Source organism: Gossypium hirsutum, chromosome A07 (genome assembly GCF_007990345.1).
Source record: "Gossypium hirsutum isolate 1008001.06 chromosome A07, Gossypium_hirsutum_v2.1, whole genome shotgun sequence".
NCBI classification, from domain to species: Eukaryota; Viridiplantae; Streptophyta; class Magnoliopsida; order Malvales; family Malvaceae; genus Gossypium; species Gossypium hirsutum.
In genome coordinates, this window is record NC_053430.1 from 92989807 (window position 1) to 93017369 (window position 27563).

The 27563-nt window shown below is 31.4% G+C and overlaps 2 protein-coding genes across 2 annotated transcripts; one reads left to right on the forward strand and one right to left on the reverse strand.

The window, feature by feature from the left end:
* Window positions 1-5962: 5962 nt before the first annotated feature.
* On the forward strand, window positions 5963-9811 carry LOC121231827 (probable sodium/metabolite cotransporter BASS3, chloroplastic). The gene is made up of 5 exons (XM_041116643.1): window positions 5963-6562; window positions 7241-7336; window positions 7452-7758; window positions 7852-8099; window positions 9134-9811. The coding sequence occupies exons 1-5, from the start codon at window positions 6180-6182 to the stop codon at window positions 9402-9404; spliced, it is 1305 nt and encodes a 434-aa protein (XP_040972577.1). The 5' UTR covers window positions 5963-6179; the 3' UTR covers window positions 9405-9811.
* A 6830-nt stretch (window positions 9812-16641) lies between these two features.
* Window positions 16642-17858, reverse strand: LOC107954978 (transcription factor IBH1). Its single transcript, XM_016890673.2, has one exon. The coding sequence runs from the start codon at window positions 17430-17432 to the stop codon at window positions 16935-16937; it is 498 nt and encodes a 165-aa protein (XP_016746162.2). The 5' UTR covers window positions 17433-17858; the 3' UTR covers window positions 16642-16934.
* Window positions 17859-27563: the final 9705 nt, after the last annotated feature.

Here is a 27563-nt window from a genome sequence, read left to right on the forward strand (position 1 = left end):
TGGATTCCCCTGTTAGATTTGACTCTAATCGGTAGATTTATGTCGTCCTATTTCTAGGATTGCATGTAACACCACTCAATTATGCTAGATCTACTCTTAAAGATGAACTTTTTCTCCACTGAATTAAGCACATTAAACATGAATTAATATCCAAAAACTACTAAAACAAGAAATAAACATACATAATTGAGAACAAGAATCAAGTATTTATCGCGTAAAAATAGACATTAGATAAAAGGATTCATCATAGGTTTCATCCTTCCTAGGTATCCAGGGAATTAGTTCATAATCCTAAATAGAAACATCTCAAAGTCAGAATAACTACAAGACATAAAGAAACTCAATAAAACTTCGAAAGAAATTAAAAGGAGATCTTCAATCTTGATGGGGATCCACTTCCAAGTTGATTTTGATGGTGTTCTTCGAGTGTTTTCTTCGATCTTCTCTGATTGCTCCTTATGTCTTCTTCTAGTTGGTATTTATAGATTTTAGAATGCTCAGAAAAACTAAAAATTGAGTTTCTTTTGCGTATTTGGGAAGTAAGGTGCAATATCAACACGGGCTAAACATGGGCTTGTCTCTAGCCCGTGTGGCTCACACAGGTGTGTGTCCAGCCCGTGTGGAAATGCCCAGGTCTGTGGCTCCTGAAAACAACTCTATTTGTTCGATTTTGACTCGTTTTTTGCTCCCAAATGCTTTCCTAAGTATAGAAACATGAATTTAAAAGATTAGGAGCATCAAATTCACTAATTTGCATAATTAATCATCTAAAAACGCATTAAGAATTGGATTAAAATATATTACTTTTATAGCTTATCACTTAGCTTGGCATCCATCTAATTGTAAAAGGTGGACCAATAGGTTTCATCCTCCTAAATGGTAATTTAAGCCTTGGATGTTGAGTAGGGTTTGAGCTTTGTTAGCTAAAAGGTTGGGGTTATAGGATTGAAGGTTGAAACTAGCCTTGATGGGTTAGATGCTAGGGTTAATGGGTTAGAGTCTGGGGTTGCTGGGATGATGATGTGGACCTTCTTACCTATAAAGAAGCAAATATGATAATGTTTCTAATTTAAAAACATATAAGTGATAAGTATTTGGAGTTAAGAACATTACCTTTTTGTTAACCCCATACCACCCCCTTGCAAATCCTTATATCATGGCAGGGTTTACCACATGTTGTGTAGTTTTCTTTATACCCTATTTTGCTCACTTTAGTGTAAGACCCTATACTCGACCTAGTGGCCGAGCCTGAATAACAGGACGCTACATCAAACATCACAATTCATACATATTCACATAGTCTCAATTGTGTACAATAATCGTGACATCCAAACATTTACAGAAGTTTTACGTCTAAAACACCCTAGGCAACATTAAAAATGACTTAACATACTTTAATCAACCCTAGAAGCAATTTAAAGCATGCTTAGGAACCATTTAGCAAATTTCCAAAGAATATCACGTAGGTATCGATACTCAATCATGTGTATCAATATTTTGGAGATAAGTATCGATATTAGCAAGAAAATCGACAAGAAACTAGCATTCTGTCAAATTTTAAACGAAAGCATTTTATCAATACATGGGCAAAGGTATCGATATTTTTACCCTGAGTATCAATACTTGTGTTTGTGTATCGATTCCAAATTAAGCTACTGACTTCACGAAAATACAATTCAACTCCGAGGTATCGATATTTATGTCCAAGTATCAGTACCTCTACTCATATTCACAAAAAACGCAATAAAACAGAGTATAAAACATGCTCAACATATTTCTATTCTAACATGCATTAATCATCACAGCTTCGAGCACCAAATTCACCCAATACACAGTCCAACACAATATCTTTACCTTAACATTCCAAAGCATGGTAATAACAATTAGAAGATATTAATAATTTCCAAGCAAAAATTTTAGAAATTCATAATCATACTAATCCAACAATAACATAATAATAACCAGTTAATATCTCTATCCATATTGTATTTATTTCAACAGTTCAAAGAATAATAATATCACCTACTCAATTTACTAAGCCTAACTTGGATCACTTCCTTGGAATACACAGCAACGCTAATTATATACAATGGTTTAGAATGGAGTGTGTGAGTTTAACAAGCTCAGTAAATGTATAAGATTACTACAAATACACACAATATCATATGTTAAACGAAAACCACAAGAGAAACATTCTCAACAGTGTTTAACTAGAGTGCCAAATTAACCTATTTATGCATCACTTACTAATACATCTAACATTGTATTTACATAGTTATACATGCAATGCATTTCATACATAATTCACTGTTCGATAAATTTTCAACTTGAGACTACGAAGCATAAAAGTGGGCTCTATCACCACACATTAGATACACAAATCTCCAACACACCAAAAAAAACATATCCCAAAAGTGTAGCATTAAACTAACTCTCTCCAACACACCAACATATCCCGATGAATAGAGCTTAGCTCACATTCCCTTATCTTTTCAAACTGTCCCGAGCCTTAATGCCCCAAAATCAAAACACAAAGGTGAGTACTCACAAAATCCTATGACATGCCAACTATATCAATGGTCTCAAAAGATCGCAAGGCCAAAATATCAATAATTATACACATTTTTACTTACCATTTTTTACACACTTTCACTTACATTATAACACAACATCATCACATTTACTTGGCATGTTTACATGCTCACAATTCATATATTTCACAAGAAATAACACAACATTTGTTGCATATCACTTGAATACATTACATTACTCAATTTACATCACATAATCACAAATTTAGCAATATAAAATGAGAAAAGTAATTAAGCTTACACTTAGAACTTAGGATAGAGGTTTAGGCTACTCCTAAGTTCCAATTTAACACGATAAATTGTGTCTATAAGCAAAGATTCCAAACACTTACTGTTCGCGCTTTCGCCTAGTCGTCGAAAGTTCAATTAACTTTTCCTTTCATTTCGCCTTGCTCGTCGAAGGCTCCAACAGTTCCGAATCTTCACCCAAAATAGACCACACAGCAAACACAATTAATTTACAGCTATAAACACATCTCAACAAGCAAAAACACTAGTCTAAGCTAGTTCCTCTTGAAATTGAAAATTTCGACTAACATACTCGAAACCCAAATACTTTACTCTCCACTCATTCTCATTGCTTAAAATCAATTCCAATCATTTAATTACTCATCTAAGAATAATTCTCAACCTTCAAACCGTACAAAACTGCTCAGATTCATGGTTCCAAAAATTTGACATATATGGCAATTTTTAATGAAAACTCAACAAAATCTTTGAATTCTTTAACGAAACTTTAAGGAGAGTTTGAAAACGTTCTATCACATCAAAACAATTTAAAAAACACTTTGATTCAATAGCTTCATTCAAACTCCTAGATTTTACCATTAATGACCCAAATCTCGACTTATACACAAAACCTTTGATTCAATAGCTTAAAACTCGATTTAAATGGCTAGATTACATTAAAAAGTATTATGAAATCAAAACGTTACCTTGATTAAGGGAAAAACAAACAATTGGTATAAATCTAAGAAAACTCACAAGTTGAATGACAATGGCTTTAATGGTGTTCTTGATGTTTCTTTTTTACTTAAGAAAAGATTTGGTATTTGGAAGATGGTAAAAATCAAAGATATTAGAGTTTTGAGAATTAAAATCGGTGAACGGGGTTTTAGGGATTCAACTGATGGCAAGAAGGGGATTCTCTCTTTTTTTTTTCACATCACTATTAGGGTGAAAGGGGATAAATGGGCTAATTTTAAAACTTGGTTTATTTGCTTTAAAGCTACTTTTAAATTAAAACCTTTTACAAAATAGTATTCTTTTCAAAATTAAAGGTCTTTACTACATTATATTCACAAATTGATTTAGTTTTCAAAAAGCCATGGAAGAAGACATTTTTGGGTTACTACATTTCTGAATTTTTGAATTCATCTTGAGCCAAAATTCCAAAATTACCTTGAAAACTTTTAGACCCAATTTCAAGATGTGACATTTAGACCACTATTGGTGGCTTTATCAACTTCTTTCCTTTTTTTTTCTTTAAAATGTTTTCTTGGAGACCTTCTTAATGCAGAAGGTAGAATAAGTTCCATACTAGGGACATGTTCCCATTACATTGTACCTGCACACACAAAAAGTAAAAAGATATTAACAACACAAGAACCAATATAATAGGATTAAGGTTTAGGAAATACTACATTTGACAAGTTTAATTAGGCTGGAGTGTATTTTGAGTTGAGTATTCATTGTGTAGCAATAGTGGACATAGTTTTTTGGTCGCACTCTATCCATTTGTATGCAGTTTACAACATGGGCACATAGAATACCAAATAGGTCCCATTTTCTGTATGAACATGAATGGGACCCTGTATCAACTACATGCTTATGTCACGGGCCGCAGATCATTCTAGCCTTGTGACACTTGTGGCTTGATCCACATTTAATCTCATACTTATCATTACTAACATAAGTAGGTCAACACCTACATATATGAAAAATAGGTATTAAATTTAATGTAAGCCCTAAATATAGAATCATTAAAGGAAATAGATAACGAATGAAGGGTAAGTTTCACTCATTTACTTATTGGCATGTATGACAATTTGTTCAAACTTCCTATAGATCTTAGGACACAAAGGTCCAAAGTATTTCTCAACAACATCTTTTTTGTTTACCAATCTTCTCAATCTTTGTTTTGATGATCTTCATCATGGTCAAAATTGATTTATCTCTACCTTCCAAAATAATCTAAAATGAAAAGAAGTAATTAATAAATAGTTACTAATAGTATAATCTCATAAATAGTGTCAGTTAAGATAGAATTGCAAATACCAGAACCAAATCATACCTTGTTGAAGCACTTGCATAGGTTGTCAAAGAGCATGCCACATTTTATCTTGGTGGGGATGTATGCCCTAGACCACTAAGAAGGATCTTTTTGCTTTAACCAATTAAAAGTTGTAGTTGACAGCGGCTTTGACTCAACCCCAAATTCTTCAAATTCTACACATCATTTGAGCTAGCAACTTTCCACAAAGCATTTTTCAAGGCATTCCTTTTGTGATTTACATTGTTCTTTAAATTTTTGTAAAAATGTCTTACACAATTCCTTACCTCTGTATTAGGGAACAAACTTGAAATAGCTTTCACTAGTGTCACGTGACTAGAATTTAAATCTGGTAAACCGTACGACCTTAGGCGATTTCTTGATTTCAAATTTGCATAAGTCAGCCTAACTCTTGCAAAGTGAGAATTCACAAATGAAATTCTCCAAGGCATCAAAAATAAAGCGGAAGCAACTTAAAGATAATGAAATAACAGAAAAACCATAATAAAGAAAAAGCATGTCAAGTGTTTGAGTAAATGCTCTCAAAAGTATTTTATTACTTTGAAGGATTACAACTGAATGATCACAAATGAAGGGGAAGACCTATATTTATAATTGAGGTCCCCCAGATCCAACAGTATAGTTTACTTACATCGACGATTGAGATTAAAACCTATCTAAAATTAAGATTCTTATGGGATTTACACAATCCTCTAAGATTGCAAAACCAAATATTATAAGATTACAAATCTTTCTTATAAGATTAGTTTTCATATCTACCATGCTAGCCTTAATTTTTCCTAAGTGCTTCATTGGGTCATCAAGACTTTAAGTAGATGAGCTTCTTCCCACGTTCTACGAATCAGGCCAATTCAAGTAGGTCAAATGAGCTCCATTTAATCAATTGACCTCCATGACACGTCCTTTGTGAATTAGTCAAGTAGCCAGATATAACATCTCCAGAATAACCTATAGCTTAGGTGACAAATTGTTGTTATTCTAGGGTAGATGATAGAAATATGTTATAAGTAAAGGATACGCGTTGCAAATATCCTTGAAAGACCTTAACACGGGTTGTCAACCTTACCATTACCGTCCATTTCCTGACAGATGAAAATTAGAATACAACCAACTTAAACTGTCCTATCAACTACTGTGGAACTTCCCTAAGAAACATATATATCCCTTTATCTCCCTTCACCTCCTCTCATTTCGTTTCCACCACTGCTAATACCTTTGCTGCCGGCCACCCTTCTCTCCGGCGCCGGCAAAAGGAAGGCAAAAGCAACTTTAATTCCCTGCCGAATACGATAAAAATGATCTCACTTACTCCCTATCTTTCTCTCCCCACCACAAGCGCCTACACTTCGAAAGCCAAGAAGCTCTCGATCTCTCCCAAACCGGCGACGTCGCCAGTTTGTTGTTTTTATTCGAGATATGGATTGAAGCTGAGTGGGAGGAAGGGTTACTGTGAAATTACTAAAAGTACTAGAGGAGGGTTGTTTGTATTTGCCTGTTCGACGACGCCGTATGTCCGGAGAGTTGGGTCGCGGAGACTTTCGTTTGGAAGTAACGCAGGTGGTGGCGCTACCCAAGTATCTAAGAAGGTTGATTTGTCTCAGGTTTTGTCAGCAATGCTTCCTTTTGTTGTCGCTATTACCGCTGTTGCTGCTCTTGTTCAACCTTCCACTTTCACCTGGTAAACTTCTTTATTTGGTTATTCCTTTTATTTTTTTTGCATCTTAATCAGTTTTTGAATAATCGAATTCTTAATTCTTTCTGGGTTTTCGTTTTTTTTTTGTATGTGGAAATTCAGTTTTTACTTTGCTCTGTAGATTTTAGTTGTATTTCTTTGATCCCATAGTTTTTTTTTTAATTCTTAAATTGATTCCTTTTGGAAATCTATTATAAATAGTTGAAGCTGATTACTTTAATTATCAGTTCTACGAGAAAAATGATATTTCGTTATTTATTTATATATGGTGGTCACTTGTATCAGTATCTGGCTTTTTGTGAGTTTTAAATGTTCACTCATGTTGGCTTTTAGTTGACTAGTTTTTCTGTTTCCTTCAAGCTTTGTAGTTTACTGTTTCTGATATCTTTTCCCTTCCCCTTTTTATATTCTATTTGTTTTTATCTTCAAAGCTCTGTTTTTGAACCTGAAATGTCAATGGTTTGTTACACAATTGAGGAAGATTCAGGAAATAACAAATGAAAATTGATACCCCTTGGACATTTTTTAATTTAATATATTAGGAGAGAGAACAGTTCTTAGATTGTTATATTTGCTCCTTCTTTTGTATGACTACAACGGTTTTCTTTTCCATTAGTTTTTTTAAGGAAGAAAAACAATTATAAAACACGATTTTTCATGTAGGGTATCTAAGGACTTGTATGCTCCTGCACTTGGTGGGATCATGTTGTCCATTGGAATTAGACTTTCATTTGATGATTTAACACTTGCATTCAAAAGGTAAAAGTATCTCATTTCTCTTTATATCATGTACAGTTTCATATGGCTGCTAATTATGCTATTTTGTTTGCCCAATTTGAAAGGTGCTCCTTTTTATGATTTTGTTTCATTGCAGACCTTTACCGCTATCTGTTGGATTTATTGCACAGTATTTGCTCAAACCGGCACTTGGGGTTTTAGTTGCAAAGGCATTTTGTTTGTCTCCGACATTCTATGCAGGCTTTATCCTCACATCTTGTGTTGCAGGGGCTCAACTGTCTAGCTATGCTAGCTTTTTGAGCAAAGGAGATGTGGCAGTGAGTATACTTCTCACTAGCTTTACCACCATTGCATCAGTGATAGTCACCCCTCTTTTAACCGGCCTTCTCATAGGGTCTGTCGTTCCGGTTGATGCTGTTGCTATGTCGAAGTCGATTTTACAGGTAATGTGGTGATTCAACATATATAATATTCTCAAGTAAGCATTCTTGTTTCTTGGTGAAATGTAAAATGTTTTGCTTGGTTTTTCTTGTTAGGTTGTTCTTGTTCCTATCACTATTGGGCTTGTGCTCAATACCTATGCAAAACCAGTCGTCACTATCCTTCAACCTGTGATGCCCTTTGTTGCAATGATCTGTACTTCCTTGTGCATTGGTAGCCCTCTTGCATTGAATAGGAGTCAAATTTTATCTAAAGAGGGTCTTCAGTTGGTTCTTCCTGTTTTGACATTTCATGCTGTGGCATTTGCTGTGGGATATTGGATCTCAAAAGTTCCTGCTTTCAGGTAATTTAGAACTTGTGTACTACGTCTGATGTATGTTAGAAATAGTCCTACTTGGTCTTATGCTTTAAGCATTTATATCTCCTGGTTTACGTGGCAGAAGACTAGGGGCTTAACACTTACTAGAACTTGAGATAAGTCCTCTGTAAGGATGGTGATATTATTTTTGTATATCAGATTGTGGTCTTTCCCGTAGTTTGGCCTCTATAGATAACGTGCTTCTTTTTCTTTTGCCAAATCAAGCTTTTTTTTTTCCTGAGAAATAACAGGTCAGAATCAGAATATAACAGTTGCAGGTCATTTGTTATACAGGGTTTGGGACAAAATTAGAATTCTGTATGCTAACCTATCCATCCTTGTGGTTATGATACCATGATCATAAAATATAGATTGACAAGAGTGTTAGGATAGAAAATGTCACCTTTAAAACCAAAATATGAGCTGTGACCACAATCCACAATATTTTTTCCCATCCGATTATCATCTATGATATCTATTCCCTCATAAGAGTTTAAATTTTCTGACTTTGCGGAAGCATAAGAAATTCATAAACTTCTAGTGGAGGAATGGCTTTGATCAGGCATAGTAGAACATTTAGTACGTCACCACATCATGATTATTGGAGCATGGTAAATAATACCTTTTTTGGTAGCCCTGGAATCTTTTCTTATCTGCCTGCTTTATGCCTTTTCAAGTTTTCTTTTGACCTCTGAGGTACTTTGTTTTTAACCTAAATAAGAAATGTGTACTAATCAGGCAGAGGAGTTGCCGTTTCAAGTATTCAATGTTCCCCGGTTTTCTTGAACCTTCCTCTAATTGTTTGTCTCCTGAATCTCGTTGCAATTTTAAGCATTTTGTTTTTCCACTTACAAGTACTGTCTATAGGGGAATGCTTGAAATGAAGAGTGATTTGCAAAAGATTTTTCATATGCTGATTACAATTTATATACAGGATGATCTGACTAGTATTTTTGGGTTTTACTGGCTGATTTAATTCGGTTCTTCTGATAGACTGATACCATGCTATTAATGTGCAGACAAAGAGAAGAAGTTAGTCGGACAGTTTCATTGTGCACTGGAATGCAAAGCTCCACCATGGCAGGTCTCCTTGCAACCCAGTTTCTTGGGAGCAGTAGTCAAGCAGTTCCATCCGCATGCTCTGTCGTCGCCATGGCTATTATGGGTCTTTCTCTTGCCTCTTTCTGGGGCAATGGTTTCCGTATTAGAGACCTACCATCTCAACTCATCCCTAACACTGGCTCTGCTTTCAAAACACATTGGACATCTTTAAGGAATGAATCAAGTTAGCTTTAATATTCAGAGAGAGAGAGAGATGGTCATGTTTTTTAACTGATCCTCACATGAACATGTTCCTCCTCGCAATAAAACAGCAGTGGCTGTCGAGCACAAGCTTGTCAAAAGTGAAGATGCTGTACAGTACCGAAATCAGAGCAGAGAAAAATGACACTACCTAGGGGGTTCAGTTATTATAGTTTGAAAAAGTGTTTTCTCGAGCTTCACCTGAAAGTCGCTAACATATGTATACTGTAGATAAAGATGCATATATATAACAAAATGTCGTTAGATGTGCATTCTGATGCTCTTAGGTTTTACTTAGTAAGGTGGGAAAAAAATTAGAAAGATGAAAAAAATAGAAAGAAAGATGCATATGAATAACAAAATATAGTTAGATATGCTATCATTTTTCTTCTCTATCAAGTACATTCAAAATTTATTTCCTTCTACATTTTTTTGCTCTTTCTTTCCATCCTTGAACTTTTCCATTCAATCAATCCACAGCCCCAAAGATTAACTATCAAAGTGCAGGTTATGATGTTTGAAAAGAAGTTTTTTACCAAGCTACATTTGTCCAACACCTGGTTAAAGCCTTGGCCTTTGGAGGATTTGAGTCAAGCAAAAGGGAATATGTATATATGGTGGACCCTAGCATGGAAAAATATTCCAATTTCGTACCGCAATTATGGGCTACAAGATTGCGATTTCATTCTACCGACCTTCAACCCATGTTTTCATGGAAAAAGACGAGTTGATTTGGTCATGAGTTTGACATATATCCTTGTCTTTGTTTACTTTATATGCGCATTGCATGGACATGATTGTTTTGTTAAGCTGTTCAAAATATTCCTTCCGATTTGTTGATCTAGAAAGATCAATCCCTGTACCCATCTTCTCTTTTATTCTTCCATGAATTTTATTTTTGGTCATATCACATTCCATAATAAGGAATATGCACCAGACAAATCCAGTTTTCAGTGACTTTTGCCACCAATTCCGCCACGGGGTTGCTGGTAATGAAAAGACACAACGATTCCAAGATTTACATGTACATATATTCCTTCTCTTTACCAAAAAACCTGTTTAGATGATTAGATATTATGAGTGGCATGCATTTTCTTCATTGGTGTTTTTATTATAACGCACTGTATCTTAGGGTAAATGTCAGATCGGAAACTAAGGTATGGCGCTTGCAGAGGTGGCAATCTTGTAGTCTGGTAAGTATTTGCTTCTTCCTTTGATCATTACAAAGCTTTCATCATATTGCTATCTTCCCAAATAAAACGGGACACAAGGTCTAGCAAGGTTAACAGTTGTTGTATAAAAATGGGTAAACTACCAAAATAATCATTTATGTTTGAAATGTTACGTTTTAGTCACTTCTATTATTGTATTGTAATATTTTAGTCACTGATAAGGGTGAGCAAAACTCGATTTGACTCTAAAAAATAAAAAAAATTAGAATTTCAAGTCAAACGAATTGAGTTATTCGAATTAATCAAGTCAACTTGAATTTTTTTCGAATTTCGTATTTGAATTGACTTTGATTTTTAAATTTGAATGACTCAAATAATTCAAATAAACTGAATAACAAACTATAATATTTTACCTTTCTATCCCAAACTCTCAAACCTCTTTATTTTCCCTCAAAATTTTTACTCCCTCCCACTTTGCCTCCAAAACTTTTACTTTCCTCTCATCCCACCCCCCTTTTACCCCAAACCCATCCCCCCAATTTTTTTTAATACCCCCCTAAATTTTACTCCCTCAACTCCCAAAACTTTTTATTTTCTCCAAAACTTTTACATTTCACATTTTACTCAAAATCAAAAATTAAAATCATCCAACAAAAAATTTTCTAAACCTAAATAGCAATAATTTTATTTTTATAATTTTTTTATTTATATCTACTATTTATATTATTAAATTAAATTTCACATTTTATGCTATTTATATTATTGAATTGTTTAATCATTTGAATCTTTATAATTTTTTGTTAAAATTGAATTATAGATGATGCTATGAAATATTCATGTTAAAATTTTATGTTTGTATCAATTTCACATTTTATTTTTAAGATAACTTTTATTGAAAAAATAACATTTTTTACATTTAATATATTTTTTAATTTCAAAATACATAGTGACAACAGTCAAGATAATTGAAGCAACTAAGCAAGTAAAGAAACTAACCTGTATATAAAAGATTAATAAATAAATTACGAGGGGATGAAAGTCAATAACAAATTTGATTACGGTGGGCAAATTTGATTACGTTGGGTGACAGTGATTACAAGGACTCAAAATCATTTTTTTAATTTAACTCGAACAAGTATATTCGATTCATTTGACTCGAATTCCATCTTACTCAACTCAATTCGAGAAAATTTCAAATCGAGCTAGGATGATAAAATAAGAGTCGTCAACTCGATTAACTCGAAATTTTTTCATTTGATTCGATTCGATCAAACACTGACCCTAGTCACTTAGTGTTAATTGTCATTAATGGCGTAACAGTAAGCTGATGTGGCACGTTAAATCATCAATTCAAACAGAAAATTTAAGTTAAATTCTATAATTAATCCTTATATATTTTAGAATCCGAAATATAAAGAAAAATTAGAGTTGGATAAGATATGTTTGATATCTTTATTATTTTCCTACATAAAAATTTTCCAATTCATATTATATTTTAAAACATTAATTTCATACATTATCTTTACAAATACATGATGACAAGTTTCATTTAAAATATAGTAAATAAAAAATAAAAAAAGTGAATCATCCTTGTAAAATTAAAATATTCTACCCTATACATAGAGATCAAGAAATCTATAGAAAAGCTAGCTAATAACATACATACATCACTCACTTTTATGAATAATTGTTGTTGATTAAGGTTTCTAAGTTCTTCCATGTCAAATGTATTAAATTATTTGTCACCATCACAACTACAGTATGAGGATTTACATTTAATTTCTAGTAATCCACTCTCTACTCTCAATTATATAAAAATATATTAAATTAATTAGTTAATTTCCCATATTTACATTTAATTATGCTTCCCCTCCCCCCTTTTTTAATAAAATAAACCCTTATTCTTTGGGTTTTTTTTTATGCATGAAACCATTTTTTAAACTAAAAGTAAGAACACTTTTTTTTAATAAAATAATTCTTTTTTTTATGGAGAAGGAACAAATTCATTCATTAAGTAAACTATGTTAGAAATTTAATATAATATTAGATTAAAGCATATGCACAATATTAGAAAAAAAATATGTAAAAAATAAATGAAGTTTTGATTGAAACGGTAAAGTTGACTTTTTGAAGATTATAACGTCTTAGGTTAAAATCTTACCTTGTGTGGTGTTTTTCTAGATTTATTTTGTATAAAGGGCAAAAACACACTTATAATAACATTTACCTATGACGTCAATTCAATTGGCCACTTAAATATAATATAAATAGACGGATGTCTAATTAATGATATGAAAATATCTTTATGATAAATTTTAGATAAAAAAATTCATTAAAAATGAATTTTAAAAAGATAAACCATAGTCTATAAAATTAGTTGCCTAATTTTCATAAGTTTTCATTTTGGGTATCAAAAATTAAATAAAAAATTGCAAATTGTGCATTGTTTGTTAACAACCATTTTTATTTTCGTTACTTTCATTAATTCAATGTTATTGTATACTCATCTTAGTCACCTAACTTTAATAAGTTTTATTTTGGCCACTCATTTGCTTTTAAAAATATTAATTTTATTTTGGCTAAAATGTTCCAGAAATCCCTGTACTTTTCAAAAAGTAAGAATTTAGTCCCTATACTTTTATTTCATGGAATTTAGTCTCTTTACTTTTCAGATTTCAAAATTTTCTTTTGTTAAATTTGTTGCTGTGACATTTCTTAAATAAAAGAAATACTTACTTCGTAGCCTTATAATTAAAAAAATGACTTTGTAATTAACTTGAATTTAACAAAAAGGATATTTTTGAAATATGAAAAGTAGAGAGACTAAATTTCATGAAATAAAAGTATAGGGACTAAATCCCCAATTTTTGAAAAGTATAAGGACATCTAGTACATTTTAACCTTTTATTTTTTTCCCAAAAACATTTTTTTATAAGAAATTAAGCTATTTGGCCATGAAGATGAACCCAAGATTTTCCTTGTAACTCGATTTTTAGTAAAAAAAAAAATTTATGTAAAAACCTATGTGTTTCGTTGAAGACACCCAAGTTTTTTTCCTTTTTATGGGAAAAATCTATACATTAGTTCTAAAAAATGAAAATAAATAAAGGAAATTAAAAAATAAAATAGTTTTTCCTAAAAAAAATCTAATTAATTTTCTATAAAACCCTATATATTTTTTGTTTTTATTAGGAAAAAATAAAATTAATTCTAAAAAAACAAAGGAAATTAAAAAGATAAATTGATTTTCCCTATAAAAATCTAGATAAATCCTTGTAAAATACCATGTTTTTCCCTTTTACTGGAAATAAAATTAAAATTAATTCTAAAAAAGTAATTAAGGAAATTAAAAAGATAAAATAGTTTTTCCTGTAAAAATTTAAAATTTTCCTATAAAAACCTAAGTAATTCCCTATAAAACATCAAAATTTCCCTTTTACTAGAAAAAAATTTAAAATTAATTTTTAAAAAGTAAAATAAGAAAACAAACTTTCAGAAAGAGAAAATAAGTGACCAAAATAAAAATGTTTAGAGTTGGGTAACTAAATGAAAATGATTGTTAACGGTAGTGTCCAATTTACAATTTTTTTATTTTCAATGCCTAAAATAAAAAACTTATGAAAGTTGTATGACCAATTGTGTAGTTTAACCTTTTAAGAACCATGAATGAAAATGAAAAGTACATTAAAATCATGCATACATGGAGTAATTTATTAAAGAAAAAACCTATAAATTTGTTAAGAAATAAAACAGAAATTAAATCAAAGAAATATTCTTTTAATGTATTTCATAAATACCTAATGGATCCCCTTCTCATGTAAACATAAACTACCTACTTTGCTTGAGGAACCACTAACTTCTACAATACTTTGAAAGAATGTTATGTTGCCCACATCAAAGTTTTTTAGTAATTAGAGAAACCCACCCATCATTGATGTGCTAATTGGAAAAAACCTAATAGTAATCCTTAAGAAATATTCAATCAATGCTAATTAAATTTGGGTTAATTTAAATGCCCCCTTCAAGCAGGGTATGGTATCAAAGTTTGGTATGTCATCAATACTTGTATTTATATTATGTTGATGTTCAACATCTCTCTAAGTCTAATGCTACTCCTTATTATTAATTTAAAAGTATTTTTACTTATGAATGTTGAGCATAGTAAAAGGAATAAAAGAAATTTAGACTCGACTCAGTTCATGAAAAATTTTATACATTTTTTACTTAAGGGTATAGGAATGAGTTGTCTAGATTTAAACTTGAGATTCGACGATAACAAATAATTTATCATTACATTAGTAGCTAATTAACCAAACAAGTCTTTACTTAATCTGATAATCAATATTTTTTTTTGGAATAATAATCAATAGAGTTGGGTTTTCAAATAAAACCATTAATTATTTCTTATTCCTTCATCCTTTAATTTATTGACATTGTGATAAGTTACCTTTAATCAAGAAGGTTAAACCACAAGAGAAAGAATTGAATGAAATTATGATTCCATATGATCATCATCCCTTTCCAATAAAAAAGCTGAGAACCAAGAGGAAAAATCTAATTTGCTATTCTCCTATTGGAAAGGAATAAGGATGAGATAGAATCATAGTTTCGTACAATCCCTTCTCTATTCGACGAAGGGCCAAAACCAATGCAATAGACTATTTTTTCTACTCACTAGCATTCAAAGCATGCTTGTATATTACATGACAGTGCATATACTCAAAAAATAAAATAAAAAGAAAAATAATAATATATACTCAAAATAAATCACTTAATTAATTTCTATATACTAGCTATAGATTCAAACTTAAATAGTAAGGGAGTAATTAAGCTAATGCTAAGATTTGAGTGAATTATTTTAATAGATTATAGTATATAATTTACATGATTTCAGAGAGATTCAGATTTTGCTAATAGTTCATCAAAAAACTCTAATCCAACAACACAATTAGCACGACTTGAACTCAGATCACACTTGAGACGATCATTAGATTAACATACAAAGTTCTATATGTACAACCTTTCTATTTAAAATTAAATTTTCTGTATGCAAAAACAGTATCATATTTTGGCTCAAATATTTTACATAATAATTTATACCCTTTATAACTTTGATTATCAATTTAGCTTTCATTTTACAAGTTTTTTTACAGACCATGATTTTAGCATCTTACAGTTCTTTAAAGCAATATTAGATCCTTAATAATTAGATATTTCAATATACATCTAGCCAGCCATTGATGAGTTATAGATTTAATATTTTTTATAAAAAAAAATTAGCTTTAAAAGCTAGTTAACCCTACACTGTATATATTATACACCACATTGAAGTTTGAACAAGTTCTGGTTAATACTGAAGGTGGGAAATGGAGGATTTGAGCATGAAAGCTTCTTCTATAAAGGTAATTACTTTATTAATTGAAAAATAAAAATAAAAAAAGAAAAAGAAAAATATGGTTGACAAGCATTAGGGTTTAAACTTTAAAGTATCAAAATTTACAACTCACACAGCAACTAAAATATACTATATATAAGATTCGATAGTTAAGTGGAAATGAGAGGCTGCTATTTTGTAATAATAATAATATGCATGCTATTAAGATTGATAAGGCATTAGCTGAATAGTTAATCAGTGTTAAAGCAAAGGAATACACACATATATATATATATTCTTGACAAAAATTTAAGAATTATTGATTATGATTGATTGTTTTGGCATTATTGGGAAGAAAAAACATTCTGCTTTGGAGTGTGTTTATTTATTGAGTCTTGGCATTGTTTAATGGATAATAATCCTTGTTTAATTTTGTGTGGTTGATAATTTTATATATAAAGATACTCTTAAACTACAATTTTCTCACCTTGATATAATTATCTTGATGCATACTTCTTCCAATATAATAATATAACTAAAAACAATTAAAATTAGAGAGAAAGAGAGAGAGAGAGAGAGAGAGGTGGAAAATGATAATTGATCAACCAAAAGCTTTAGACACCCAAGAACAAGAAAGGGTAATAAAAGAATCACTCAGTTAACAGGAAATGACTCCAAATTGTATGTAAAATAGATGCATATATTTAGGAATAGAAATCACCAACTTTAACTATACAAATACTTTAAAATACCATGACACAGATTTTGCAAGTTTCTTCACTTAGTACTACTGACCATGAAAGTTTAAGAACTGTTTCAGCTGGCTATATATCTATATATGCTTTCTACAGAAATAAAATACTCACCCATCTCTGTATAGACCAAATTTCCTTCTCTTTTTTTTTTAAATTATGTTCCTTGGATTTATTTTATATATATTGAAGTGATAAGAATATATTTATATATAATTACTCAGAAAGAGTAGAAATCCGCAATTTTTTTCATCACCTGTACCTGGGTGGTAAGACACTTTATGTAATGTGCAGTCTCATCCAACAAGTTGCATAAATTCATGGTTTCACCACCTGGAACAAGCTGTCTTAGTTCATCTGCCTCTTCAACAAACCCAACCCCATCTTCCCTTCTTGTTGTAGTATTCTCGTTACTTGATTTTTTCATGATGGCTTGATTAGTCTTCCCAGATCTTCTGCCTGAACAAGGGTCTTGACGACGATAAGATCGGCTTCGAAGCTTCCAAAGCATTGCCTTACTCCAAATTCTCCTCGACCTAACGGAGTAAGCCATGGACTTGTCAGCTGCAACCTTGATCCTTCGATACCGTCGGAAGATCTCTGTGGGAGAAGACGAGGAGATAGGTTTTTGAGCACGGATTTTAGTCAGGGCGCGGAGGAACCTCGTGGTGAACCTGGATTTTAGAGAAGTAGGGTTCAGATGGTGAGGGTTATTCATGGGGAGGGGGGATATACTATATGATTTATTGAGATATGAAAGTTGATAACAAATTAGGGTTCTTTTTGGGGGGTGTTGGGTTATGAGATCAAGCAAATATCTAATAAGGGTATTGCCCTTTTAAGGGATGGAAGAGAAGTGGTTCAGACACGGTTGGTTCGCAGGGACAAAAGCTGACTAAGTCTCTGACACAGTATCTAAACAGACCAACCAGACAGGAAGAAAGAAAGACAAAGATGTGGTTAGGGGACTTATAAGAACAAAAACATGTGACCAGAATTAAGAAAAAGCAAGGGATTGGAAATGGGAGGTGTAGTAAAGAGGAAGGAGACTTGGGAATCAACCTTTGATTTGGATATATACCAATTTATTATTCTTTAAGTTTTTATTGAATTAATAATACGAGTTATGAGATAATAAAATAAATTATAAAAAAAAAAGTAATAGAATTGAAGGCCTTTGCTTTCGTTATCAGATTGGGTAATAGAGGTGAGAAAAGCGAGTGAAGTGGGGGCTGAAATAGCCAACCACCATATGAGCGCACATGGTTCCATTTTCCCACTTGGATTGTGGGGGCCTCTCTTGTTTCCTTTCCTCTTCCCTCTCCCCTCCATTTATTTTGTTTAATATTTAATGTTCTCTCTTCTCCCTACCTATTTTTCATTTCATAACTTAATTTTTTTTTATGTTAAATTTGATTGCAAATTTTGTTTAGTAGTGGAAAGAAAAGTGGAAGAACGGAAAATTGAAGAGATAAAATGGTTGGAGGGGCATCAAAAGGGGTAGAGGATATGTATTCTTCATTCCACCACTTTTTCATCCAACTAAACACACCACGAGTCTCATTCTATATTTAACTTTTTTCTGAAAAAAACACAAGATAGTTCATTTACATTTTGCTAGTTATTTCATTCAATACTTGTAATAATTAATTTTTATCGCTATTAAAATTTAATATAATTATTTTACCTTACATTTGATTACGATTAAATAACAAAAATACATATGTTCAAGTCGTCAATTCACACCGATCTCAAATTTAATCATTGGATAACATTTTAATTCCATATTAGTAGTTAATTTATACCTATATACTTACATTTAAGGAGTTGGTGTCACTCTTAATCGAGTCACTAACTCAGTTCTGAAATTCTTTTAAATTATAATTAATATTATTATAATAACACTTTTGTCTTTTCTTATTTTTATATCATCTTCAAATAAAACAATTAAAAATTACAAACCCAAGGATTGAACACGTTCCATAGTATTAAGATGCAAATTTGTTACCCCTCCATCTATATTTATTATTAAATAATTTTTTAAGAAAATATTTTTAACGCAATATTATAATGTGTTTGACTGAGTTAGTGTCATTCATTAACCAGATCACAACTCAGTTGTAAAATTACCCAAAACCCATTCGTTTTATACAACAACAAATATTATTTTAAAGGTATTTATATTGATAAGTCTATAAAATACGAGAATCATAATATTGAAATCCAAAACATCATCACATTCATTATTTCAACTTTACCAAATATTTTTTTACCCAAAACCTAGCATTTTTGTTTAACTCTAGTAATTATAAGTTTGAATGCCTTAATTTGCTTTTACGTTGGATTGTTGGTGGGCTATGGACATGGAGTGATGTTTTGTCGGTAGCAGCAACAAGACTCAAATAAAACACAAAGAGATAAATTATCATAATGATAAATCAGTTTCTTCACTATATATTTCTCAATATTCCATTCATCGATTGAAGGAAATGAAAACTCAAATTTGTCCTCATTAACTATAAAGCTTCTTTTTTCTTCCATAAAGATGTTTGACCATTCAATCAAAATTATTATTTTTCTTGTTAATTATAGTTGTTATGGTGCTCTTGTTGTTTTTCAATTGGGAAAATACCCTATTCATTCAAAAAGGATGTAATTATCTTTTGATTTGATTTTAATTTTATCCATTTATATCATCTAGGGGATTTTTTAAGATATGGGGTTTAAAATTTTTTTTATTTAATTAGGATTTTAAGTTATCGATTAAGTTTTAGTTCGATTGGTATAAATATTGTTATCAATATAAAAGGATGTGGGTTCTAATACGCTTACACTACAACATATTATCCTCTTATTTATGAATTTCGCATCTAATATACCAATAATATATATATTTATATACTATCAAATATAACTTTCTTAGTCAACAAGGATCCATGGCTAAACTTTTTGTTTGGCACCCCAATAACCAGCTTTTAAGCTTTGTTAATGTAGATTGTAATGTATCAATATGTATATATGAATAATTTATTTGATATATTGGTGGTGAAAATTTTTAACACACAAATAAAATTAAAAATTTAGTATATCTCTCTTTTAGAAAAAATCTTTATTGACTATATATTCTGTATGTATAATAAGATTATTATTTGAAATATTCGAAAAATTGAATTCCTCACCTAAATTAAAAAAGATATTTTTTATTTTTTCTTAAATACCATCTTAGGATGATTATGATATATCAATTATAATAGTTTTTAAAATAAGTAATGATATTGAAACTTCTAAAGAGCATGAGAGAGGATCAAACTCTAAGCTAGCTATAGTGTATGGTCCCCTCCCACCTTTCTCCACTGTATGTTATATTTTCTTCCTTTCTCTTCTTCTTCTTCGATTAATGCAACTAACCCTAACAAAAAGTTATACTTGAAACAACAATTTAATAAGGTTTACAGTAGATAAATTGTTATGAAAATAAAGACTACAGTTTTGTACTTGAAACAAGCATATATACATACACACACACACACATAGAGGATAAAGATGAAGAGAAAGAAGGAAGGAAGAAAAAAGGGGCAACTTTCTTTATCACTAGGAAGAATGTAGAGACTTTAATATATATGAAATCTACTTTCATTAAATAAGAGAGAAGGTAGGGTTTTTATCATCTTATAAAGTAATCAAAAACTCAACCATTATGCGAATTGGAATTCTCACAATCTCATCAATATCTAAAAATGTGTGTGTATGTATCCATTGATGATGAGGGGTAAAGGATGATGGTTTTCGCTGGACCACAATCAAGTGGGTGCATACATGTGTGAGGAAAGTGACAACTTGCAAGCTTGATTTCTGTTCATGACAACTTGGAACTCATTGTAACTTTCAATTTAATTTCATCAAGTTTTTTCTTCTTCTTCTTCTTCTTTTATTATATCATTGTCTCCTTTTAATTTAATATATATCATTAGCCTCACTCAATCCTTCAAATAAATTAAGGTGCGTACGTGTGAGAGGGATGGATAACTCAAACAACACGGCCTACATTCGCCCCCACATAAACCTATGGTTTCAGCAAAAGCTAAGGGGGAGGAAGAGGATCCGGATGATGGCTAGGTTTTTTTGTTTTTGCTTTGGGTGTCTAGGGTTTGCTTCACGTTCACCTCCCTAACCAAGAAGAGGGTTAGTTCGAGTAGGTACTTGGACCAATCTAACTACTAGCTAGGATTTCAAGTCACGAGAGATGATCAATTAAAATATGTGTGAGGAAAGAGGAAGCAAATTAACGACTTTGATTTGATTTGCTTTAATGTGATGTGATTTTCTTATATAGTAATATATGTTTTATATATAAAACTATTTAACTTTTTAATGAAAATTTTAGACTAATGTTTTAAGACTAATATATGTGAATTTAAGAATAATTTTTATTTATTTATTATCAACTATTGTTTAAAAATTTTAATATAATTTAAATCTAAATACAATAAAATATTTAAATATGAGTTAATATAAAAATAAAATACAATAAAATACAACGATATTAAAAAGTTTAATTAAAAAAAACAATTATTTACTTTAGAAAACATTAATAATGAAATATGTTGGGACAATTGTTTTTTATATGGCTGTCAAAGTGTCAATGGTATTGACTATTACAGTTAACATTACAATAAACCTTGTTGCTTATGATATTTATAATTGGGAATTTATAAAAGAAAATTTTTGGGTAAACGTGAAACATCACTTATTTTTAAATTTTTCCTTTACGAATTTGAATAAATGTTAACGAAATATTTAAAAGATATGTGATAAAATGATGTGATTGCAAGAATGAATTCAACATTAATAAACGAGTCACGATAAATAAATAAAGCAATGAAACAAAAATGCATAATATAAAATGTTTGAACATGAGTGAAATAACGAAAGTCTTACAAATTAACATATATAATAATCAATGAATGAGTAAGTAAGTTAAATATATAATACTAAGCATGAATATTTCGAAATAGAAGTAATAAGATCTAAATTTTAGAGTATGGTAGACGAATGGATGGACAACTAAGGGGATATAAAAGGAGCTGCATGTAAGAAATATTTAAGATAAAAGTGATATTAAATAAAAAAGAGTATTATTAAAACATTTGATTTTTTTAAAAAAAACACTAAATAAATAAATCAACGAGTTATATGAAATAGTTTGAAAATAATAAAAATATCAAAATCGCATAACCCAAGGATTAAATTTGAAAAATAAATAAATTTTGGATTTAAATAAAAAAACAAATACAAAAAGGACTAAATCAGAGTTTAAACAGGATTCTAGGAATAAATTGCAACAAAACGAAAACAAAAGGACTGCATTGTAATGCGCGTAAACAATACAGGGGCTAAACTGGAGAATATTCCAACTACCCTATATGCACAATATCACAAAGGGCTAAAATGTAATAGAATCGAAATAATCGGGCTAAAAAAATAAAGAATTTAATAAGAAAACAGGTAAAAAGCGAAAGGACTGGTTGAACAAATAACCCTCAAAACTATGAAATACGCGGATCCTCCCAGGGTCGGGTCAAGGCACGAGTTGAGGGTCATAGACTCAAAACGACGCCGTTTTAAGACCTATGAGTTTAGGTCAAAACGACGTCGTATGGACTTAGTTATAAAGGTTAAAATTTTGACAAAAAACCTCATTTGGCAGCCATTTTCTAAAAAAAAATCCTCTCTTCCCTTTTTCTCTCTGGGTTTCGACTTAAAATCCGATTAGGCTCCAGCATGCCTCCGTCATGGCTCCGGGCTAGCCCCGCTGTAGACGGCGTCGGAAACCCAAGAGTCGGCCCTTCAACCTCCCTTTTTATCTCTTTTCTAACCCCAGACCTAGACTTAGGGACCAAAAACTTGAAAACGAAGAAAAATACTCAACCCACTCCCATTTGTACCTCATTATGTACCCATTTTGAAACCTGAATGAAATTCCAACGAGTCTCTAGGGTTTTCACGACGGAGGAAAAACTATGATAGTGGCGAAGGACAAAGGAAACGTGTGAGTTTTTTTTACTATTTCCTTTATAAAATATATGTGACGATACAAAAAAAGCGAAATGAATCACCTTTTCGATGTAAATTTCAATTTTTCTATTGATTGCTTTGTATATGTTTTTTTGTAACCCCTTTTACAATGAAAATGTTTTTGGCTTTATAGCCGAATGATTACAACAAATGCTGTCAAATTTCTATTTTTTTTTGTTTCCTTCTATATCTGCTGCTTGTTTGTCTTCTCTTGCAGGTACGGAGGTGTTTTGCTGGCACCTGGTGACGTACGAGCGTGCGGACAAGGGTAGCTGGCAGCAGTACATGGGGTTGCGGCACCAAGGGAACCCTAAGGTTTTGAAAATGATTAGGTTTTGGGCCTGTTTGGGTTAATTTTTGCTGTTGGGTTATTGTAATTTGGGTTGCTTCTTTTTATTTGTATTTGGGCTTGTAATTTTTAATTTGGACTGTAAACAAAAACTATTTATTTAGGTTTAACTTTTGCATCTGTATGGGCCCAGGCAAATTGGGCCTGTTACAAGTGTCAATGGTATTGACTATTACAGTTAACATTACAATAAACCTTGTTGCTTATGATATTTATAATTGGCAATTTATAAAAGAAAATTTTTGGGTTTTGAATGATGTTTATATTGTGGAAGCATGTAAATTCGTTTATGAAGATCAATCCTTTTGAAGCAACTTATATTGAAGATTGGATTCGATCAGATCAAGCAATTGGATCCCTTGGATCGGCATAACATTGATGACATATCACCAACAATCCACTTTATATTGGCCTTTATTTAGCTGCTGCAGGAATTTGAATTGTAATTGATCTCTCTTATGTTAATAAATATCAAAACTTTTATATATTTGAGAAACTTGTATAGGTTTTGTAAGTTAGTTTTGAGAGCATTTATCTTATAACTCCCCTCTCCCGTCTCTGTTGTCAGATTAGAGTTACGAGATGCTACAACATTTAACAAGATAAGAATATGCAATTTCAATTCAAAATTTACTTTAAAACAATCATTAATAAATAACCATTCAATAATCATGCTATTCATACAAAAACGGGGCTTAAATCGAGCTTACGTAACTCTAGAATCAATTTAGAAACAAGCAAGAACAAATTTGAAACATAACATAAAAGTAAGTTAAAAACATAAAACAGGGGTCACACAGCCATGTAGGCAGGCTATGTGACAGGCTGAAGCTGTGGGAGCCAAATAACACAGTCGTGTACTCAAACCGTGTGGAAGGCTGATGCCGTGTATAGAAGGGTCACACGACTATGTCGTCTGGTCGTGTAGCAGACTGAAGCCGTGTGGACCTAAATGCCAAGTTTCTAACATAAGTTACAAACCCATGTCCTAGACCATGTAACAAACTGAGGCCGTGCAAGCTGGAGGTACACGACCGTGTAACTCACTAATGTCGTGTGCAACAATTACTCCCAAAAATCTTATAACCACACGACTGTGCCACATGCCCATGTGTGGCACATGACCATGTGTCAAACAGTGTGACAGCCCATGTGTGCCATATAGTACCTTCAAGTGAAGTCATACATGTATATGCTATTGGAAAATCGGGTTTGAGAACGTAATGGAAAATATATTTGAGGAAAAATCAGAGTTTCAATTTTTTTTTCCAAAACTAGAACTTGGTTGTGTTATCTAAAGTAATAAACACTTAATCAAAATTATACTATTTTGATTCTCTTAGGATGGTCTTCTCTACTATTCTCAAGCTCACGTTGACTGAGTATGGGTTCGCTTCAAATCAAAAAAATTCCAAAAAATTACTAGTGGGGTAATTTTGTAATTTTACTAAACTTTTAGACCAAGTTATAAATAAGAAAAATATCTCTAAAAATCTTCTAAAATAATTTTTTTAGAGAATTTTCTCTCTACAACTTTCTCTTCAATTCAAGTGTGTGTAAAATATACCCATAACTCTCTTTATATAGGGAGAGTTTAGAGAGTTCAACTATGATTAAACTTAATCACTTTAATATAAAATCAATATGATACTTATCAAGATAAATATTAGATTAAATCTATTGAATTAAATTTAATATTAAGACAACCACTTTAATATTAAATTAATAAAATACTATCAAGATAATTATTAAATTAAATTTAATATTAAATCTATTAAAATAATATAGTTAATATGAAATCAAATAATTTCGTAGAGTCTCAGTAGGATGTGATTCCTCCATTGTTCAACTGCCGAAAGACCACTCGCCAACCACTGAAATGCCGCCACTGCTGGCACCATCGTGTATAGTGGTGCCATCGCAAGTGCCCAACAACCTCACAACACCCCAAGTCGGTTCTGTTGTTGTCGATTCAATCTGAGCCTATTGATAGCCCGACCAATCTGGTCCAGCCATCGGTTGGATCGTCGGGCCTGTTTCAAATATCAAACCTGATTCGACCAATTTTTGGGTCTTGATCTCAATTTTGGGTTCTCGGGCCCAATTTGCAATTTTAGGTCCAATTTTCAAGTTCAATTACTCATTGGGCCAATTGTCTGATTTGAAAATTAATTTTCAAAAACATCATACCTTTAACCATTCATTCAACCTATTCAAAACACACCAAAAACATACTAAAACATGTTATTTTCCTAGTTCTAACAAATATGCCATAGGGCACCATCACAAACAACATTCAAAGCTAACATTTAACTTCATTTCCTATGTTATTCAAGTTTAGCTAAACAATGTCTTGTAAAGCATCAAAGTGCCATAACTTCTATCATCAAGTAATAGTCATATGCCAATGCATATATTCATCCATACATTTGACACTAAAAGAACTAATGCACATATCATTTTCATGAAATCCAAATCAAATATCCAACCAAGGTTTCACCTATCCTGTATTGTAGTAAACATATAAATGTTTTCTATTTATTTGAACGATGAATAAATAAATAAAGTTAATTTCATATTTCATTATTATGTCTTTTGTATTTTAGGTCTTTTATATTTTACATGCATAGCGAAATTGTGACTAGCAAATATAAGCTCATTGATTATCTAAAGTTCAAACTGAAGATAAGTAACATTGTAAAGAACGTTTAAATTGCGAGAAAGACAACTTACTTCAGTAGATAATCTAAATGAGTCCGTAATCTCGTAAAAGAATCAAAGTGAGCATTTGATTCAATACTAAGAAGGATTATTATGTCATTTACAATTCCAATTAGGGAGATGACTAGTCTTGACTATCGGAGCAGTTGACTCTACGAGTAGATACATAGATGTATTCAATGGTAGAATGATACATTAGATTGGACCCAAGATGAATTAATTCTGAATCCGTTTGTGAATTAATTCACTTGTGACGTTTATGGTGTGATTTACCTAAATCCAGAGTTAGTCACTGACCATGTGTCTACAACTCATTTGCTTTGATATAAGTGGAGGCTTATACTCTAAAGATGATCGAGTCCATAGTCGGTATGTTGGGTACAAGACTTGTGTATGGCATGGCTTTACTAGCAATAGTGGAATTCATAGCTCAATTAAAGAGTTAATGATATCCTCTTATTGGTATTCTGTGGATTGATAAATATGGACTGTGACCATGAGTTGCTTGTTCTCAAACGAGAAATTTATCACAGTCATTTTTTTATAGTGATCTTATTAATCATTAAGAAGACACAATAGTGGCAATGAGATAAAATAGGATTGTATTGAGTGAATGGATTTAACTCAAAGAAATCAAGGATATCATATAAGGGTAACACATACATAACGAGGTTATTGGACGAAGCAGTTGGATGAATTACTTTTGTAAAAAGTATACAATAAGGAGTTTTTCAATGATGGTACTTATTGTGGGCTAACTCCATGTTTAAGTAATTGTGAATTATCGGAACAATGCTTTTGGATATAATTGCAATCATTAGAGCCAAATTGTATATGTCTGATTGGTCTCTCCGCTCGCTCAACAAAAGTTTGATCGGACTGCATTTGAATCAGAAGAAAATTCTACGACTTTGGGAATAATTTAATTGAGTCGATTTATTCGATGTGGAATTAAATTAGGTGGTCGTGAGAATTGTTCAACTAGAGAATTTGATTTTTTTTTAGAAATTAATTAGGAAAATTTAAGTGATTTTTGGAAAAATTAATTTTCATTATGTAAAATTAAATTAATCAAATCAATTAAAATTAATATAGTCTTTTTGGAAGTTAATTTTCAAGTCAAACAACTAGCCCAATGGATAATTGAACTTGAAAATTTGACCTAAAATCGTAAATTTGGCCCAGGAGTCCAAAACCGAGACTAAGACCCAAAAATTGGACGAACCAGGCCTGGTATGTGGCACCAAGCCGACGGTCCAATTGGTGACTAGACCGGACCAGTCTAGTCATCATTGACCCGAATCGAATCAGCAGTAGTCGAACTGGCTCGGGGTGCTATAAGGGTGTCGCACCTGCATCATCGGACACAGCACTGCTGGTGGTTGCGACGGCGGCATCCTAATGGCCAGTGGCAGTAAGTCATCGGTGGTTGACCAGTGGAAGAGTTACATTCCTACTGAAATTCTACCAAAGAATTTGATTTCAGATTAATTATTCCAAAAATAATATTATTTTATTAGTTTAATATTAAATTGAATTTAATATTTATCTTAATAGTATTTTATTAATTTAATATTAAAGTGATTATCTTAATATTAAATTTAATTTAATGTTTATATTGTAGACAAACATTCTATTCTTTAATAGGATTTAATATTAAATTTAATATAAATTTATCTTGATAAAGATTATATTAATTTAATA

Coding starts and splice junctions, on each gene's coding strand:
- LOC107954978 (XM_016890673.2), bottom strand. CDS start 17,432: ATGAATAACCCTCACCATCTGAACCCTACTTCTCTAAAATCCAGGTTC.
- LOC121231827 (XM_041116643.1), top strand. CDS start 6,180: ATGATCTCACTTACTCCCTATCTTTCTCTCCCCACCACAAGCGCCTAC. Junction 7,759..7,851: donor TGTCGAAGTCGATTTTACAG/GTAATGTGGTGA, acceptor TTTTCTTGTTAG/GTTGTTCTTGTTCCTATCAC. Junction 8,100..9,133: donor TCAAAAGTTCCTGCTTTCAG/GTAATTTAGAAC, acceptor ATTAATGTGCAG/ACAAAGAGAAGAAGTTAGTC.